The sequence below is a fragment of the Heteronotia binoei genome, chromosome 3 (assembly GCF_032191835.1).
Source record: "Heteronotia binoei isolate CCM8104 ecotype False Entrance Well chromosome 3, APGP_CSIRO_Hbin_v1, whole genome shotgun sequence".
In the NCBI taxonomy this organism is placed as follows: domain Eukaryota; kingdom Metazoa; phylum Chordata; class Lepidosauria; order Squamata; family Gekkonidae; genus Heteronotia; species Heteronotia binoei.
This window is the reverse complement of record NC_083225.1, coordinates 163257071-163274275: the sequence shown is the minus strand read 5'-3', so window position 1 is coordinate 163274275 and position 17205 is coordinate 163257071. Positions and strand designations below refer to the sequence as shown.

The window sequence follows — 17205 nt, the reverse complement described above, 5'->3', positions numbered from 1 at the left end:
CCTGTGTGTGTGTGTGTCCCTGTGTCTGTGGTGGCTCAAAACCCTGTAAGAGGCCCAGAATGGAGATAAGGAAGAATAATTATGGGGGCAGGGCATGACAACAGTCGCACAGACATTGAAGCTCAGCATTCCTTTTGTTTGCAGTTAAGTTTTGCAGCCTTTTCCTGTCATATTCAACTTTGTGGTGTCTAGCATCAGTTTGAGCTTGTGGCGTGATCTGGGTTTTTTGCATGGCTTGGTTGTGTTATGATATACCATAGAGTATGCACCTCAAGGTGGCTGTTTTCTGTAGGGGCATTAATCTGACATCAGCTTTCCATCCCCTCCCCCCTACCTGCAGCCTCTATGTAGGAAAAGGACAGTCCTTCTTCACAGTGGAGGCCAAAGCAGGAGGGAAGCAGCCTCAGCAGGTTATAATGACACAAGTCCACCCTGCAAAGCAGCCATTTTCTCCAGGGGAACTGATTTCTGCCATCTGGAGAGCAGTTGTAATTCTGAGTTATCTCCAGCCCTCACCTGGAGATTGGCAACAGTGGCTCCCCATGAAGAAATGGCATTGTACCTGTCTGACGTCCCATTCCCTCCTCAAACCCCACCCTCTCCAGACTCAATCCTTTAAATCTCCAGGAATTTCCTATCCTGGAGTTGGCAACCCCATCTCCTCCCATTTATTTTCCCCTCTGACTTCAGCTGATCATCGCCTTGCCTGCAGCCTCTACCTAGGAAAAGGACAGTCTTTCTCCACAATGGCAAGGGGGACCAAAGCAGCTTACGTTACTCTCTTCACACAACCCTGTGAGGTAGGTTAGGCTGGAGGTCTATGACTGGTCAGAAATTACCCAGTCAGGTTCCACAGCAAGAACCTGTGTCTGGCAGGCTCTATTACCATATTATCATTGCTAAACAGTTCTTTTCAGGTAGTGTCTTTATACTAATAAATAAAAATCACTAAGTTCTAAAATAGAAAGCAAATATCTGCTTATGTAGAATTACTGCTTCAGCTTTGCAGTTTCTTGCCTCTTTCAGTACAAAGAAAAGGATATGTGCAGAGCCTGAATGGCTTGTGTCCAGCTGACATCAGTATAGCGCCACTTAATAGCAGCAAAGAACAAATTTGCCCAATAGCAGCCTATTATTAAGTACAGAAATGTCTGTTTTTAAGCCAGGAATGTTTGAACTGGAGACAGAAACAGGAAATATGCAGTTGGCACAGTTTTGTTTCTTTTAAGACTTTCTTCTAGGCGAGCCAGTCAGTTTGTATGCTCATCTCCCTTAATTTTTTAGCTGATTTTCTGTGTGAAAAGCACCATGTTCTTAAAGCATATCCTGGTTCTGATAGTGAATGCTAAGGTGGATACTGTTTCTGCATATGTGAGTAGAGCTGCGGACAATGCCTATCAAAACTTGTGGAATTAAAAACATCATTCAGATATATTTGCAGTAAAACTTTGAATAGAACTCGCAGCTGCTGATCCTGTACATGTTATCTGAAATTTAGAATCCAGATGTTTGCAGGTTTCTTTTTGACAGTTCCATCAGTCATAAACTTCAGCTCAGTCTTTTGATGAGTTGAGCTATTTTGGAAGTTGTATAATGTTTCAATGTTAAATGAGGCAATTAGCTTACTTACAGTACAGCAAAATGAATAGATGTTAGAATTATGCCTAATGAAACACTTGATTTTTGAAGGCTGATGCTTAGTTTTAGCATATGAACTTCCTGCTGCAAGTATTAGGTTTGGCAGTGTTAATAGGAAAATGTCAGACCTACCATTTAATAGAAAAATACTCGACAGCTGCCTTACAAAACGTTACAGAATGAAAGCCGACCCAATCATGTGTGGTTAAAGAATGCTATCTACACATAACTTTTAAGTTTAAGTAAACTTTTTTTGTTTGCATTATTTTGGCTGAATTTCATTAACCAGAGATAATTGGGTATGAAAGTGACTCTTTCTTACTCATCTACTATATTTACATCCTGCCTTCCATTTTCAGTTGCAAAAATCAAAGTTGCTAACACACACCAAAGAAAGGATAAAGACAAAACTAGACCAAAGCATACCAAAGGAATCTCATTTTCTCTACAGCCTGGTCTACACATTCAGCAGAATGAAGTGGTAGAATATTGTGTACATGATACAGGAAGCAACCCTAGATAGGTCTACTCAAAAGTAAGTCCTATTTTATTCACTGAGGCTTATTCTCAGGAAAGTAGTCTTAGAATTGCAGCCATGCTGACAAAATGGATTTCTTTAGTTCAGACTACAGCTGAGGGTTCATGTTTTTATTGTTCATCAAGGGGGGAAAAACTTCCTGAAAATTGAAAAAACAGTACAACAGACAGGGGTCATTTTGTAGAAAAATAGGTGGTGGAGCTCATCCAGGGATTGTTATGCAGCTGCACCTACTATTCAGTGGGCAAGGTGGGGAGGAGGAGGGGGAACCCTCAGAAAGGTTCAGGAGCTGCACTCCTGTGAGCTCCTACTGAATTCAAGGCCTGACAACAGACAATAGTTCTTGCTAGGACCCCTCTTCTTTTGCGTGTGTTATTAACATGGGGAAGCTTTCAGAATTGGTATCTCCTCCATCTGCAGCAACACAGTTCAAACTATCATCTCATTCCCAGTTTCTCATGTCTATCACATGCAAAGTTCCTGGCTGTGGATGGAACATGTAAGATTTATCTATTTTAATGCAACTGGAGATGCTTTAACATATTGCTACCAGTCTTTTGGTCAGAATGGATAGATAAATATATAGTTCATGAGATTGGCCAATTTACCTTGTTTGTCCGCTGTGAGTTTTGCTGAAGCACAAAGTAGGGCTTTCTTACTGGTGGTGTGCAGGCAGGAAATACAACTACAACTAAAGAAGTCAGCCAAGGCTCCATAGTGTTGAAAGAACATTTAATTCATTTGTTTCATATGTTCATGGATATATTATGTTTTCATGAACTATTATATTTTAATTTTCCTGCTATGTTATAGGAGTGTCACTGTGCATTAGATTTCTGCTTATGTAATACCATGTACTGCTTTGGCAACAAAAATGCATTGGGCTATTCCTTATGTAATGTCATGTTCAGCCCTAATCTGGCTGATCCAGGTTAACCCAATCTTGTAAACTGGGCAATGTTGGCCCTGAAGTCCAGGATTTCCATGCAGAGGTGGGCAATGGCAAACCACCTCTCTTGCCTTGGAAACCCTGTGGAGCTGCCATAAATTGGCTACGACTTGACTGCACTTTACACACAGTACCATGTTCTGCGTTAACATGTCATATTTAATACTTATGCTTTGTTTAGATTTCTGCAATTCTAGTTTTATTAATTGCTTGTTAGATATATCATCGTATTGATTAATACACTGTGCATTCCGCCTTGAGTCTCAGGGAAAGGTGGCCAGTAAATTACATAAATGAAGTTTAAAACGTACGTAAATATTAATGTAATGTTCATGAATGGTATACTAGTTATACCGTCACTGGCTTTGGATTGTGTTAATGGAATGGCTTTTCCTCATCCTCAGTGCCAAGTATCATTTTTTTCCCCTCTGCCTACCAGAACTGGCAGTCTCAGGACTACAGTGCATTATGTGTGCTATACTCATAGAATCACAGAGTTGGAAGGGGCCATACAGGCCATCTAGTCCAGCCCCTGATTAATACAGGATCAGCCTAGAGTATCCTGATAAGCATTTGTTCAGCCATTCCTTAAAGACTGCCCGTGAGGGGGAGCTCACCATCTCCCTGGGTAGCTGATTCCACTGTTGAACAACTCTTACTGTAAAAAAGTTTTGCCTAATATCCAGCTGGTACCTTCTCACTCTTAATTAAAACCCATTTTTGTGAGTTCTGTCCTCTGCTGCCAACAGGAGCAGCTCCCCGCCCTCCTTTAAGTGACAGCCCTTCAGCTACTTAAGAGAACAATCATATGAGACGTGCATGTGGCGTCATGTTGTGATAACTTGATGTTCATGTTTTGGGTGTCAGTTGTACCTTTTTTACTACTGTATTAATTTTTAAAAGTTTTATTATTTGTAAACTGCCTTGGCTATTTTAAAATGGAAAGGTAACATAAAAATCTGTTTGATAAATAATGGGTCTGCTGCACATGCATTTTTTTCATTTAGAGGTAGTAATTGCTGCTCCTGTTGGCCCTGAAACCAGAAGCTCCAGATCCAAGACAACTGGGAACAGATGTCTGCCGACTCATAAGAATCCATTTGCCACAGCTGGTCTTTCACTGAGAAAAAAAATTGAAACAATTGGGAATAGGCTGCTGGAAGTCAGCACATGTGTGAGTGGGGGGGGGGGTGAGTGCCTCCTCTACCTGCTTTAGATCTGGGAGGGTACCAGAAGTGAGAAACAGGAAGCAAGAAGAATGATTGGATAACAGAATGGTTCCCACACACCTAGTCATTACTTGCATGGTTGCTTTATTGCCACCCTGGGTTTTAATAAAACACTTTTAAAGTGTATGGTTAATTACAACCTAGAGAAGCATGTTACATTAATGATCCTGTATTTGCTAACAGTTATTTCAGTAGAGTTATATACAAAAAAAATTCTGTAACCGTTAACCGGTAAATCATAGTATGAAAGGATTTTTTATTTAGTTACTTTATTTATAGTTTGCTTTCTTACAGAGACTTAAGGTGTATTACATAGTGCAAGTCAATGCAGCCAATAGGATGAGGCAGCGATTGAGCAATGCAATGGGACTAGGATTACAACAATTTGAAACAAAGCGAAAAGTGTTAGACACAATATGTCAAACAATGGAGAAAATGGTATTACAGAAGTAGAAAAGAAGGCAATAAACGCAGGATAATGCATACAACCAACAATTAATGTATACCACACACACAGTGGGATCGTCTACATCACATGTTAAGGCTACAAGTTGCAGCTCTTTTTACAGAAAAGTACTACAGTACTTATCAAAAGATCTATGCATATTTAAATCCATCTTGGAAAATAAAATTTTAATGCATGCCAAACCCAAAATAATAAACCTAATTTAAATTGAAAATAATTGGGTTAATGAAAAATCCTAGTTTTGATCTTTGACATTGCCATTAGGTATAAAGCAGCTTTTTGAATAATCAGTTTTACCAATTGTAACTTACAGTGATTTAATAAGGAATAAAAAGAATTCATGCAGTTTACTAAGCAGATGACAGTCCTTGAATATGCTTCTTCATTTTAAAGAGGTTCTTACTCATCAATTTTACAGCCATTAAAGGACCTACTTTGGTTAACATTACAATGTACCGAATAAAATTGCAATTCCTTGTGAGGAAAATGAGTCTTCAGAGTCAGAAAATTTATGGAAGGTTTTCAGTGTTACCTTTCCTGAATTTGAATGTTTAGTGTTGAATTGGAATGTTTAGTGTTGAATTGGAATGTTTAGTGTTGAATTGGAATGTTTAGTGTTGGGAGAAAACATAGACATTGTGGGAATTTCAGAAACTTGGTGGAATGAGGAGAATCAGTGGGACACGGTGATTCCTGGATATAAATTATATTGGAAGGATAGGGAGGGAAGGGTTAGCGGTGGGGTGGCTCTGTATGTCAGAGAGAATATACGGTCCAGTAAGACTGATGTCAGAGAATTAGATTCGCTTCTAGAAATGCTTTGGGTTGAAATAGAGGGCCCAAAAGGAAATTTAACTATGGGAGTTTGTTATCGCCCATCAAATCACAAGATAGAGGACGATTATAATATGATGGAAGGATTAAAGATAGCAGCTAAACGTAAAAACTGTGTTGTAATAGGTGATTTTAACTACCCACAGATGGATTGGGTGTGTTCTGGTCGAGAGAAAGAGATTGAGTTTCTTGATGCTCTTAATGACTGTGCTATGGAGCAGATGGTCTCAGAACCTACCAGGGGTGGGGTGATCCTGGATTTGGTCCTAAGTAATGCCCAAGACTTGGTGAGAGATGTAAAAGTGATCGCAGCGCTTGGGAGCAGTGACCATAACGTTATTGATTTCACCATTTGTATAAATAGGGAGTTGCCCCAAAAGACTGGCACAACCACTTTTAATTTTAAAAGGGGTAAATTCTCTGAGATGAGGAGGCATGTGAAGAGGAAACTGAAAGGAAAGGTAAATACAGTCAAAACCCTTGGGGAAGCTTGGAGGCTATTTAAAACTACAATCCTAGAAGCTCAGATAAAATATATACCATAAGTTAGGAAAGGCACAAACAGGTATAAGAAAAGCCCTGCAAACAAAGTAATGGAAGCTGTAAAAGGTAAGAAGGACTCCTTTAAGCGGTGGAAAACCAGTCCAAGTGAGATTAATAAAAGGGAACACAGGCTATGGCAGATCGAATACAAGACTGTGATCAGGCAGACAAAAAGGGACTATGAGGAGAATATTGCAAAAAACATAAAGACCAACAATAAAAATTTCTTCAAATATATTAGAAGCAGGAAACCAGCCAGGGAGGCAGTGGGGCCCTTGGATGACCAAGGGGTAAAAGGATTACTGAAGGAGGATAGGGAAATGGCTGAGAAGCTGAATGCATTTTTTGCCTCCGTCTTCACAGTGGAAGATGAGAAGTGTTTGCCCGCTCCAGAACCATTAATTTTGAAAGGGGTGTTGAAAGACCTGAGTCAGATTGAGGTGACAAAAGAGGAGGTCCTACAACTGATAGACAAATTAAAAACTAATAAGTCACCAGGTCCAGATGGCATACATCCAAGAGTTCTGAAAGAACTCAAAGTTGAACTTGTGGATCTTCTGACAAAAATATGTAATCTTTCATTGAAATCTGCCTCCGTTCCTGAGGACTGGAAGGTAGCAAATGTGACCCCCATCTTTAAAAAGGGTTCCAGAGGAGATCCGGGAAATTACAGGCCAGTCAGTCTGACTTCAATACCGGGAAAGTTGGTAGAAAGCATTATCAAGGACAGAATGAGTAGGCACATTGATGAACACGGGTTATTGAGGAAGACTCAGCATGGGTTCTGTAAGGGAAGATCTTGCCTCACTAACCTGTTACATTTCTTTGAGGGGGTGAACAAACATGTGGACAAAGGAGACCCAATAGATGTTGTTTACCTCGACTTCCAAAAAGCTTTTGATAAAGTTCCTCATCAAAGGCTCCTTAGAAAGCTCGAGAGTCATGTAGTAAAAGGACAGGTCCTTTTGTGGATCAAAAACTGGCTGATTAATAGGAAGCAGAGCGTGAGTATAAATGGGCAGTCTTCACAGTGGAGGATGGTAAGCAGTGGGCTGCCGCAGGGCTCAGTACTGGGTCCCATGCTCTTTAACTTGTTCATAAATGATTTGGAGTTGGGAGTGAGCAGTGAAGTGGCCAAGTTTGCAGATGACACTAAATTGTTCAGGGTGGTGAGAACCAGAGAGGATTGTGAGGCATTCCAAAGGGATCTGTTGAGGCTGGGTGAGTGAGCGTCAACGTGGCAGATGAGGTTCACTGTGGCCAAGTGCAAAGTAATGCACATTGGGGCCAAGAATCTCAGCTACAAATACAAGTTGAAGGGGTGTGAACTGGCAGAGACTGACCAAGAGAGAGATCTTGGGGTCGTGGTAGATAACTCACTGAAAATGTCAAAACTGTGTGCGATTGTAAGAAAGAAGGCCAACGCCATGCTCGGAATTATTAGGAAGGGAAGTGATAACAAATCAGCCAGTATCATAATGCCCCTGTATAAATCGATGATGCGGTCTCATTTGGAGTACTGTGTGCAGTTCTGGTCGCTGCACCTCAAAAAGGATATTATAGCATTGGAGAAAGTCCAGAAAAGAGCAACTAGAATGTTTAAAGGGTTGGAACACTTTCCCTATGAAGAAAGGTTGAAATGCTTGGGGCTCTTTAGCTTGGAGAAATGTTGCCTGAGGGGTGACATGATAGAGGTTTACAAGATAATGCATGGGATGGAGAAAGTAGAGAAAGAAGTACTTTTCTCCCTTTCTCACAATACAAGAATTCGTGGGCATTCGATGAAATTGCTGAGCAGACAGGTTAAAACGGATAAAAGGAAGTACTTCTTCACCCAAAGGGTGATTAACATGTGGAATCACTGCCACAGGAGGTGGTGGCGGCTACAAGCATAGCCAGCTTCAAGAGGGGGTTAGATAAAAGTATGGAGCAGAGGTCCATCAGTGGCTATTAGCCACAGTGTGTGTGTATTTTTTTTTTTTTTGCCACTGTGTGACATGAGCCATTGGCTTGATCCAACATGGCTTCTCTTATGTTCTTATATTCATTTTGGAGACTAAGAACTCTTGTCTGTTTCTGGATTAACCAAACTCTGGTCAATTTGACTTCAATAATTGTGCAATCATGTGTGTACAGAAAAACGAAGACAAAATATCCCTACATCAGGAGACCAAAACATTAGATATCATTTTCATTTTCATATCTTATCACATTGTGATAGATTGGTTGTAGTTCGGACCAATGCAAATTTTTAATATGAAAAGTTATAAATGGAATATACAATAAAGTGTTGGTTTCTGAAGTGGAATGAAGCAAGTGAATAGGTACACTCATGTTATTGGTGGTGGAAAGTGCTGCCAAATTGCAGCCGACTTATGACAACCCCATACAACAGGGGTGTCGAACTCATTTGTTATGAGGGCTAGATCTGACATAAATTAGACCTTGAGGGGCTGGGCCATGTCGCGCGGGCCATGTGCATACCTATTTAAGATTAGGGAACAGATATAAATTTTATAAAGAACACAGACAAACACAAATAGATATTTTAAAAACTTAAAACTTGCTTAAAACGTTAGCACTCTTAAGGATGCTTTCTTTGTATTTCTCCCATGGGATCCAGGGAACTGGACAAAGGAAGCTCTGGCTCTTTCCTTCCTTCCCCAGAGGACTGTGGGGGGGGGAGCCTCAGCCAATGGAGAAAATAGGGGTTTTGCTCTAGCTCCTGAGCAATTGAGCAAGCCTTGCAAAACAAGTTGTTATGCAGAAGGAAGCAAGAGAGAGGGAGAAGGAAGCAGATGACAGCCAGTTGCTCAGGGGCCTGATTCGGTCCCCGAATTGTATGTTCGACATCCTTGCCATAGGGTCTCAAGGCAAGAGAAGTGGCCATTGCCTACCTTTACATAGTGACCACGGACTTCTCTGGTGCTCTCTCAACCAAACACTAACCAGGTCTGGCCTTGCTTAGCTTCCAAGATCTGAGGAGATCAGGCTCGCGAATAAATATATACTGATCCTCAGGTGAAAGTTTAAGATGATAAGATTGTTGTACTCTCCAGTTTACTTTACTAAATGCAAAGGAGCAGATATAGCATTCTAAGACTGTTCCTTTTCTTTTTTAAAAAAACAATTTTATTTAGTAACATATGGTAACAAGTTATATTTCTTGCATCATTAATAACTTCTTTTATCTATCCCTTGTATTACTTTCTACCCACCCCACCCCACCCCCCTTTACTTGACCCCCGCCGATGTTATATACTTAAAATCTTAATATTTAAAGGTACCCTTAACTAATAAAAACAAAAATTAATATTCTCCATTTTTCTAAGACTTAATCATTATCAAAAATTGTCCAATGTCCTTTTACTTTCCACTCTTTTTCTACATATCTTCTAATCTTTTTCCATTCCGTTTTAAAAACTTCTAAATCATAGTTTCTTAATGTTCTTGTTAATTTGTCCATTTCACTCCATGTCATAACTTTTATAATCCAAACCCATTTCTCTGGTATTTTTTCTTACTTCCACAACTGCGCATATAGTGTCCTAGCTGCTGAAAGCAAGTACCAAATTACAGTTCTATCTTCTTTTGGAAATTTTTCCATTTGTAATCCCAACAGAAAAGTCTTTGCACCTTTCTTAAATTCATATCCCAAGATCTTAATAATTTCTTGCTGAATCATCTGCCAATACTTTTTTGCCCTTTCACAAGTCCACCACATATGGTAGAAAGAACCTTCATGTTTTTACATTTCCAACATCTATCTGGCATCTTGTTATTCATCTTTGCCAATTTTTAGGAGTCATGTACCATCTGTACATCATTTTAAAACAGTTCCCTTTAATACTATGACACGTCAAAAGCTTCATAGAATTTTTCCACAAGTGTTCCCAAGTTTCCATCTGTATTTCTTTATTTACATTAATTGCCCACTTAATCATTTGAGATTTCACTACTTCATCTTCCGTAGACCATTTTAACAGTAATTTATATATTTTTGAAATTAATTTTTCATTATCTCCAAGCAGAACTATTTCCATTTCCGTTTGTTCTTTTCTTATCCCTTCAGTTTTAATATCATTATCCACCAAACTCATTTTAATTGCAGCAATTCTACGCAGCAATGACAAATTAAGTTTATTCCATTTTAACGTATCTTCATCCATTTTACGCCATAGCTTCTCATAATTATTTTTAAATAAATCAATATTCTTCATTGTTATCTCCACACCCAAATATTTTACTTTGGAGGTAACTTCACAACCCATTAGTCTCTGTAATTCTTGTTGCTTATTTAATTGCATATTTTTGCATAGAAATTTTGATTTTTCTTTATTAATACAAAGTCCCGCCAACTCCCCATATTCTTGTATTTTAGCTAACAACAAAGGTGTAACTTGTATGGGGTTTTCATTTATAAACATTATGTCATCTGCAAATGCTCTATATTTGTAAGTAAATCCTTTTATTTTTAATCCTTCTATTTCTTTGTCTTCTTGAATCTGCATCAGTAATATATCAGTTATATAATTATAAACAACAATGGGGAAAGCGGACAACCTTGTCTTGTGCCTTTGCTAATTATCATATCTTCTGTAAGGTCTGCATTTATACATAGCCTTGCACGTTGTTCAGTATATATTGCTTTTATCATTCTAATAAAGCTTTCTCCCAATTCCATCTTCTCCATTACTGCAAACATAAAGTCCCAGTTTAAATTGTCAAACGCTTTCTCTGCATCCGCAAAGAATAATGCTACTTCCTTTTCTGGATGTCTTTCGTAATATTCTACAATATTTACAACAGTTCTGATATTGTCTCTTATTTGCCTTTTGAGAAGAAACCCTGCTTGATCCTCCTTTATAAAATTTATCAAATGTTGTTTAAGCCGTTCTGCCAAGATTCTTGTATATATTTTATAGTCATTATTTAATAACGAAATTGGTCTCTAATTTTTTACATTCATGACATCTCTATCTTCCTTTCGTATCAACGAAATAACAGCTTCCTTCCATGTGTTTGGTATTTTCCCTTTTATTCTTACCATGTTCATCAACTTCTGCAATTTTGGTGTTAACTCATCTTTAAAAGTTTTAAAATATTTAGCTGTATATCCATCTGGCCCAGGTGCCTTTCCAATTTTCATTGCATTAATTGCAGCCTCAATTTCAATTTTTTTCAATTGGATCATTCAAAACTTCACATATTTTCTGTTAAGGGTTCTATTTTTACCTTTTGTAAATACTCATCCATCTTTTCTTTATTTATTTTAACACCTTTAAACAACTTGGCATAATACTTAAAAAATTCTCTTTTTATTCCCTCTTGGTTAACCACCTCTCTTCCATCTACCACAGTTTTATTAATAATTTTATTTTCTCTCTTCTTCTTCAATTGCCAAGCCAAATATTTTCCAGGTTTGTTTGCACCCTCAAAAGATTTCTGCTGCAATCTTTTCAAATCCCATTCCAATTCTTTATTTAACAAATGTCTCATTTGCGTTTGCAGTATTGTAATTTCCCTTATAATTTTCTTTTTCCCTGGCCTTTTTTCCAACTCCCGTTCTTTTTTCTTTATTTCATTTTAAATGTCCAACATCTGTTTTTCTTTTGCCCTCTTATCTTTGTTATTCAATGTAATCAATATTCCTCTCATTACTGCTTTATAAGCATCCCAGACAGTCTGAAATTCTATATCCTCTTTCCCGTTTATTTGGTAGAAAGCTTTAGTTTCATTTTCTAGCTATGTCACTATTTCTTTATTCTGTAGTAAATCTTCATTCAATCTCCATCTTCTCATCTTCTTAGACAAGTTTGTAATCCACATTATTGGGTTATGATCAGCCCAATTTTAGGTAAAATCTCTATTTTCTTTGTTATAAGGCCTAAGTCTTTAGTACCCCACAACATGTCAATTCTGGAAAAAGTTTTATGTCTTGCTGAAAAAAAGGTATAGTCCTGCTCTTCAGGGTTAAATTTCCTCTATATATCCTCAAAATTTTCTTGTTTAACCAATTTAAAAAAAGACTTTGGCAATTTGTATTTCTTTGTTGTTATTTTTTTCCCCCAGACCTATCCAGTGTATTCTTAATTGTTCCATTAAAGTACCCCATTATCAAAACTTGGTCATAAGTCAGTTCATCAAATTGTTGTGTAATGTATTTATAAAAAAAGCATCGTTTGCACCATTTGGTGCATACAGTCCCAATAACGTTTTTTTTGCATTTAATATTATTTCTACTGCTACAAATCTTTCATCTTTATCTTTAAAAACTAATTTTGGCTCCAATGCTTGTTTAATATAAAAAATCACTCCCCTTTTTTTCTGTTCAGCCAGTGAATAAAATTCTAATCCCAATTGTTTATTCCATAAAAAATTGTAATCCTTTTGTTTAATATGCACTTCTTGTAAACAAACTATAGTGCAATTTTGCTTTTTAATCCAATGAAACGCCCTTCTTTTTTTGTGGTGAATTTAGTCCATTTACATTCCAAGGCAATAATTTGTAATCTATCATGGTGCAAATTCTTTATGTTCTTCATAAAATCTACGCTGTGTATGCTGCAGGTCTGTGACAATGGTGCTCTTTTTTCAAAACCGCAAGTAGACAAAACAATAAATTCCTTCCCTCTTTTTAGCACTGTCCTTTAAATTTACAAAGTCCAAATTTCACCTCTTCCTCCCTTCTTCTTTCAAGCTTTCTAGATTTCCAATTCCCACCTTCTGAGTTTATTCCGTTTAACTGTAAATAGTCCTGGAATGAAAGAAAGTCATCTGTACCTTTTCTGCCAGTTATCCAGATCCACACCGGTCTTGTGTAGCTTTAGATGTTTAGTAATGTCCAAGAAGGTTAGGATTCTATCGAGCTTATGTCAAATAAATGACTCTGAGAACTTCTGCAGATGATGAAAATGCAACTCTTCCCAGAGAACCCTCAAAGGAGCCCCCCCCCCAGGGACTCCCTTTTAGCCAAGGTAAATCTCCTCAACGTTTTCTGTGCATGTCTTGGACTAATCTCTAACTGAGAAAAGTAGGCAGTAGGCATTAATTTGCCTTCCACTACCCCGAACAGAAGTTCCAGCCTGCTCCCGTTATGAGAAGCAGCTCAGCTCGGCATTTTCCTCCCCCAGAAGTCCAGCATTCTAAGACTGTTTCGATCTGCCTTCAAACATTTCCAAAGTAAGGCAGTAACGCAAATTTTGTATGGGGCCCTAGTCTGTTGTTTGATTGATTACAAGTTGATTACAGGTCTGGAAACTATTTGAAAATGATTTTAAGAAAATACTTTCTAACTTCACTGCTGATATTTCAGTTGTACTGATACAGACAAGTCAGCCTCCCTCCCACAATGTCTTAAATTATTTGAGGAAAGAAAAAGATATCCTTGTTAGTTATCAAAACAGTGTTGCAACTTAATATTAGATCAATAATATTTCAATCACCAGTTACTGATCGCCCTCTGGTTCAGCAGACTTTTAGGTTCTTTTGCAGGCTATTATCAAACTCCATTACTTGATGCTTAATAAAGGTATCCTGTTAGATGAGTAAATTATCTCAAACTCTAAATTTTCCTAGCAATCAAAGTGTTTTTACAGCTATTAGTTTTCAGATTTCACTAATTGTTACAGTAGCTAGTCAGCATTTCTAGATCTCTTCAGCTGAGCAAATCAGAAATGTGGAACTTCTAAATTAGCAAGATCTTCCATACTATAGCTTGGATCCCATTTAGAATTTCCACAGGCACTACTCTGGATATTGGATAGGTATTGGAATATTATGGGTGTCTAGCACTGTTGGCTTGGAGGACAGCAGCAGTGCCATCAAACTCTTGAAATGCTATGCCTTTTTTTACCTTGTACTTTAAGAACTTACACGGCTCCATGGCGCAGAGTGGTAAAGCAGCAGTACTGTGGTCTGTACTCTCTGCTCACGACCTGAGTTTGATTCCGGCAGAAGCTGGATTCAGGTAGCCAGCCCAAGGTTGACTCAGCCTTCCATCCTTCCGAGGTCGGTAAAATGAGTACCCAGCTTGCTGGGGGGGGGGAGTGTAAAAGACTGGGGAGGGCAATGGCAAACCACCCCGTAAAAAGTGTGCCGTGAAAATATTGTGAAAGCAACGTCACCTCAGAGTCGGAAACGACTGGTGCTTGCACAGGGGACCTTTCCTTTCCTTTTTTTCCTTAAAAACTTTCTGTGTTTGCTACAGTGGGGATTCTGAGAGCAGCAGACCTATATCTTGTCTGCTGCATTCCAGCCATAAAAGAGCACTGAATTCTGGTTGATGTTCAATAGTGGGGGTGGACTGAGAAGTCAAAACAGCCAGGGGAAAAAGGCCACACAACCATCCTCACCATGTCCTTTCCATGAAGGGTCTGGAGACCAAGTCCTGTGAGGAAAGGTTAAAGAAGCTGGGTATGTTTAGCCTGCAAAGGAGATGATCAAGAGGTGATATGATCACCATCTTCAAGTAGTTGAAGGGCTGTCATATAGAGAGGTGGTGCAGAATTGTTTTCTGTTCCCCAGAAGGTCAGACCAGAACTAACAGGTTGAAATTAAATGAAAGGAGTTTTCGGCTAAACATCAGGAAGAACTTCCTGACAGAGTGGTTCCTCAGTGGAACAGGCTTCCTTGGGAGGTAGTGGGCTCTCCTTTCTTGGAGGTTTTTAAGCAGAGCCTAGATGGCCATCTGACAACAATGCTGATTTTGTGAATTAGGCAGATCATCAGAAAGGGTGGGGGGGAAGGCATTTGTGAAGTTCCTGTATTATGCAGAGGGCTGGACTAGATGACCCTGGAGGACCCTTCCAACTCTATGATTCTATGAAGGGAGGACTGGCTAGTAGCAGCAACTCTGGGTGACTCAATCAGGGCTACCACATGCAAGATGAGTCTCATCTTACCTTGCATGGGGCCACCATGCACAGTACAAGACTTACCTTGTGTGGGGCTGCTAGATGTGACATAAGACTCCTTCCCTTGTGCAGGACTACTGCATGCAAGACTAGACTCTTCTCATCTTGCGTAGGGCCACCCCAGATGGGGCAAGTCTTCTCCCATGTAGGACAGTCGTGGGTGCCATGAGATGAGTCTTCTCCCGTGTGGGGCTGGGGCAGTCCAGGCAGGAGAGGCATCTGATAGACATGAGCCCACTAGGATTTTCAAATAATGCTTCACATAGTCATGCTATTTGGGGAGGAGCAGGGTCTGTCTGGTTTTAGGTTTAAGTTATGTTTGGTTTGACTTCTGCCTCAAAACGAACTATTTACTTTTCTGCTTCTTGGCTAGCTGTAAATATAGAGTTTGGTCCTTTTGGGGGATTCATGAACAAGTTCCTGTGCATGAATTACAGGATGCTGTGCTAGAGCAGTAGCAACCTTTGAATGCTGCTTGATAGCTGAAATAGAGGCCTTTATTTCATGGAAGTGGTAAACCTTTGCGTCAACTAATCAAGTGAGAGGGTGAGTGAAAGCTCACGTTATTAAATGCTCCATGCAAAAACAAGAAAATGCTTTTTTACATAATAAACTAAGTTGCAACTAAACTGTAATCCTTCTTGATATTAGTTTTCTCAGTGGAGAGTATTATTTGTACTGAGGAGCATTCTGTCCTGTGAGACCTGTGGTGGTACAGGCCAATCACAGGATTACTTGCTTAATGAGAAATAGGGCATATTCTCAGGGGCTTGGAGGCTATGCTTCAAATCTATGATAATTCAGCCCTGTCTCTTCTGGCATTGTATCAGTTTTACCCTATGGGAGCCTTGCAATGATTGTCTTACTGCTATACAGGACTAATCTGGGAGGAATATAATACTGAAGTGAATCAAGATATGACATTGCTAATGACTCATGACTGCATACTGATTGGTTGCATAGTGTGATTGCAATCTGCATTGTTCAATGAGGATTTTGAATTATTATTTTTCTCCCCCTACAGATTTAGTTCTTTGTTAAGGAAAATCATTCAGTAATGGACACAAACAGTTTATGGATGGAGTATACCAAATGGCAAGTGCTGATACTTCTAATGTATTTTGTAAGTAGATGAACAACACTATTTAGTTTATTTATAGACTGCCTTTCTGCTAAAAATGCCCTGTTTATAACAAATTCTGTAAAATAAATAAAACCACTTCAAAACATCACACAGCAAAAACATTTTCAGTAATACCAGCAGTCTGCTCCCCTCTCTAATGATATTTCTCACTTATCCAACTTAAAAGTCCTCGATAAAAGGACTGTCTCCAGACCCATTTGGAAGGTCTTTAGTGACCAGCTACAAACACCTCCTGAAGAAAGTAATTCTGCAGGGGGACAGCAGGAAAAAAAAAACCTTCCTCAAGGTCAGATGTACAATCACATTACAATAATCAATTGAATGTTACAAAGGCTAGTCCAGTCTATTCAGTTCTTGGAAGCTAAGTAGGGTTGGCCAGGCCCATAGCCACAGTGGGGCATTTTGGGGCAACACCTCCCATCAAATTAGGCCTGCCCCTTCACTTTCCATCCATCCTGCTCCCCCTTCCCCATCCTTCCAGAGCCTGCATGAGCTGCCACACCTCTCCAACTGTTGGAGAGGCTCAAGCTCATTGTCAGCTGCAGAAGCAAGAAGAATACCCAGTGAATCCACGCCTCTCCAACAGACGGGGAGGCATTGGGGGAGGTTTTCTTCCTGTTTCCGCAGCCAGTAAAAATCCAGTTGCAAAATACATTATTTAGTGTAGTATGAATGCACCCTAACTTTAAGGAACTTGAAGGCATCCATCTTGGAATGAGTTTACTGTGAAGTATATGTTTTTGAGCCCACTCTGCTAGAATGGAAGTACCCTTTGCCTAACTTTTAGCTATAATTCTAATTGTACAATCATAATTGCCTGATTAACTAAGTTCTCATTCCTTAATAAATCTGTGGGAGTTGTAGAATAATTGGTTGGACTCATTATCATTATAAAATGTAGGCCTGTAAGAAAGATATTGTGAATTAGCTCTAAACAACTTCATTTCCT

At 39.1% G+C, this 17205-nt stretch overlaps 1 protein-coding gene across 1 annotated transcript in view; it reads left to right on the top strand.

Moving 5' to 3' along the window:
- Window positions 1–17205, top strand: part of TNFRSF19 (TNF receptor superfamily member 19) — a 231980-nt gene that overhangs the window by 21068 nt on the left and 193707 nt on the right. The window contains exon 2 of the mRNA XM_060234797.1: window positions 16137–16235. Coding sequence (XP_060090780.1) covers window positions 16170–16235 — 66 coding nt within the window. The 5' untranslated portion in view covers window positions 16137–16169. The remainder of the gene's footprint in view (window positions 1–16136; window positions 16236–17205) is intronic.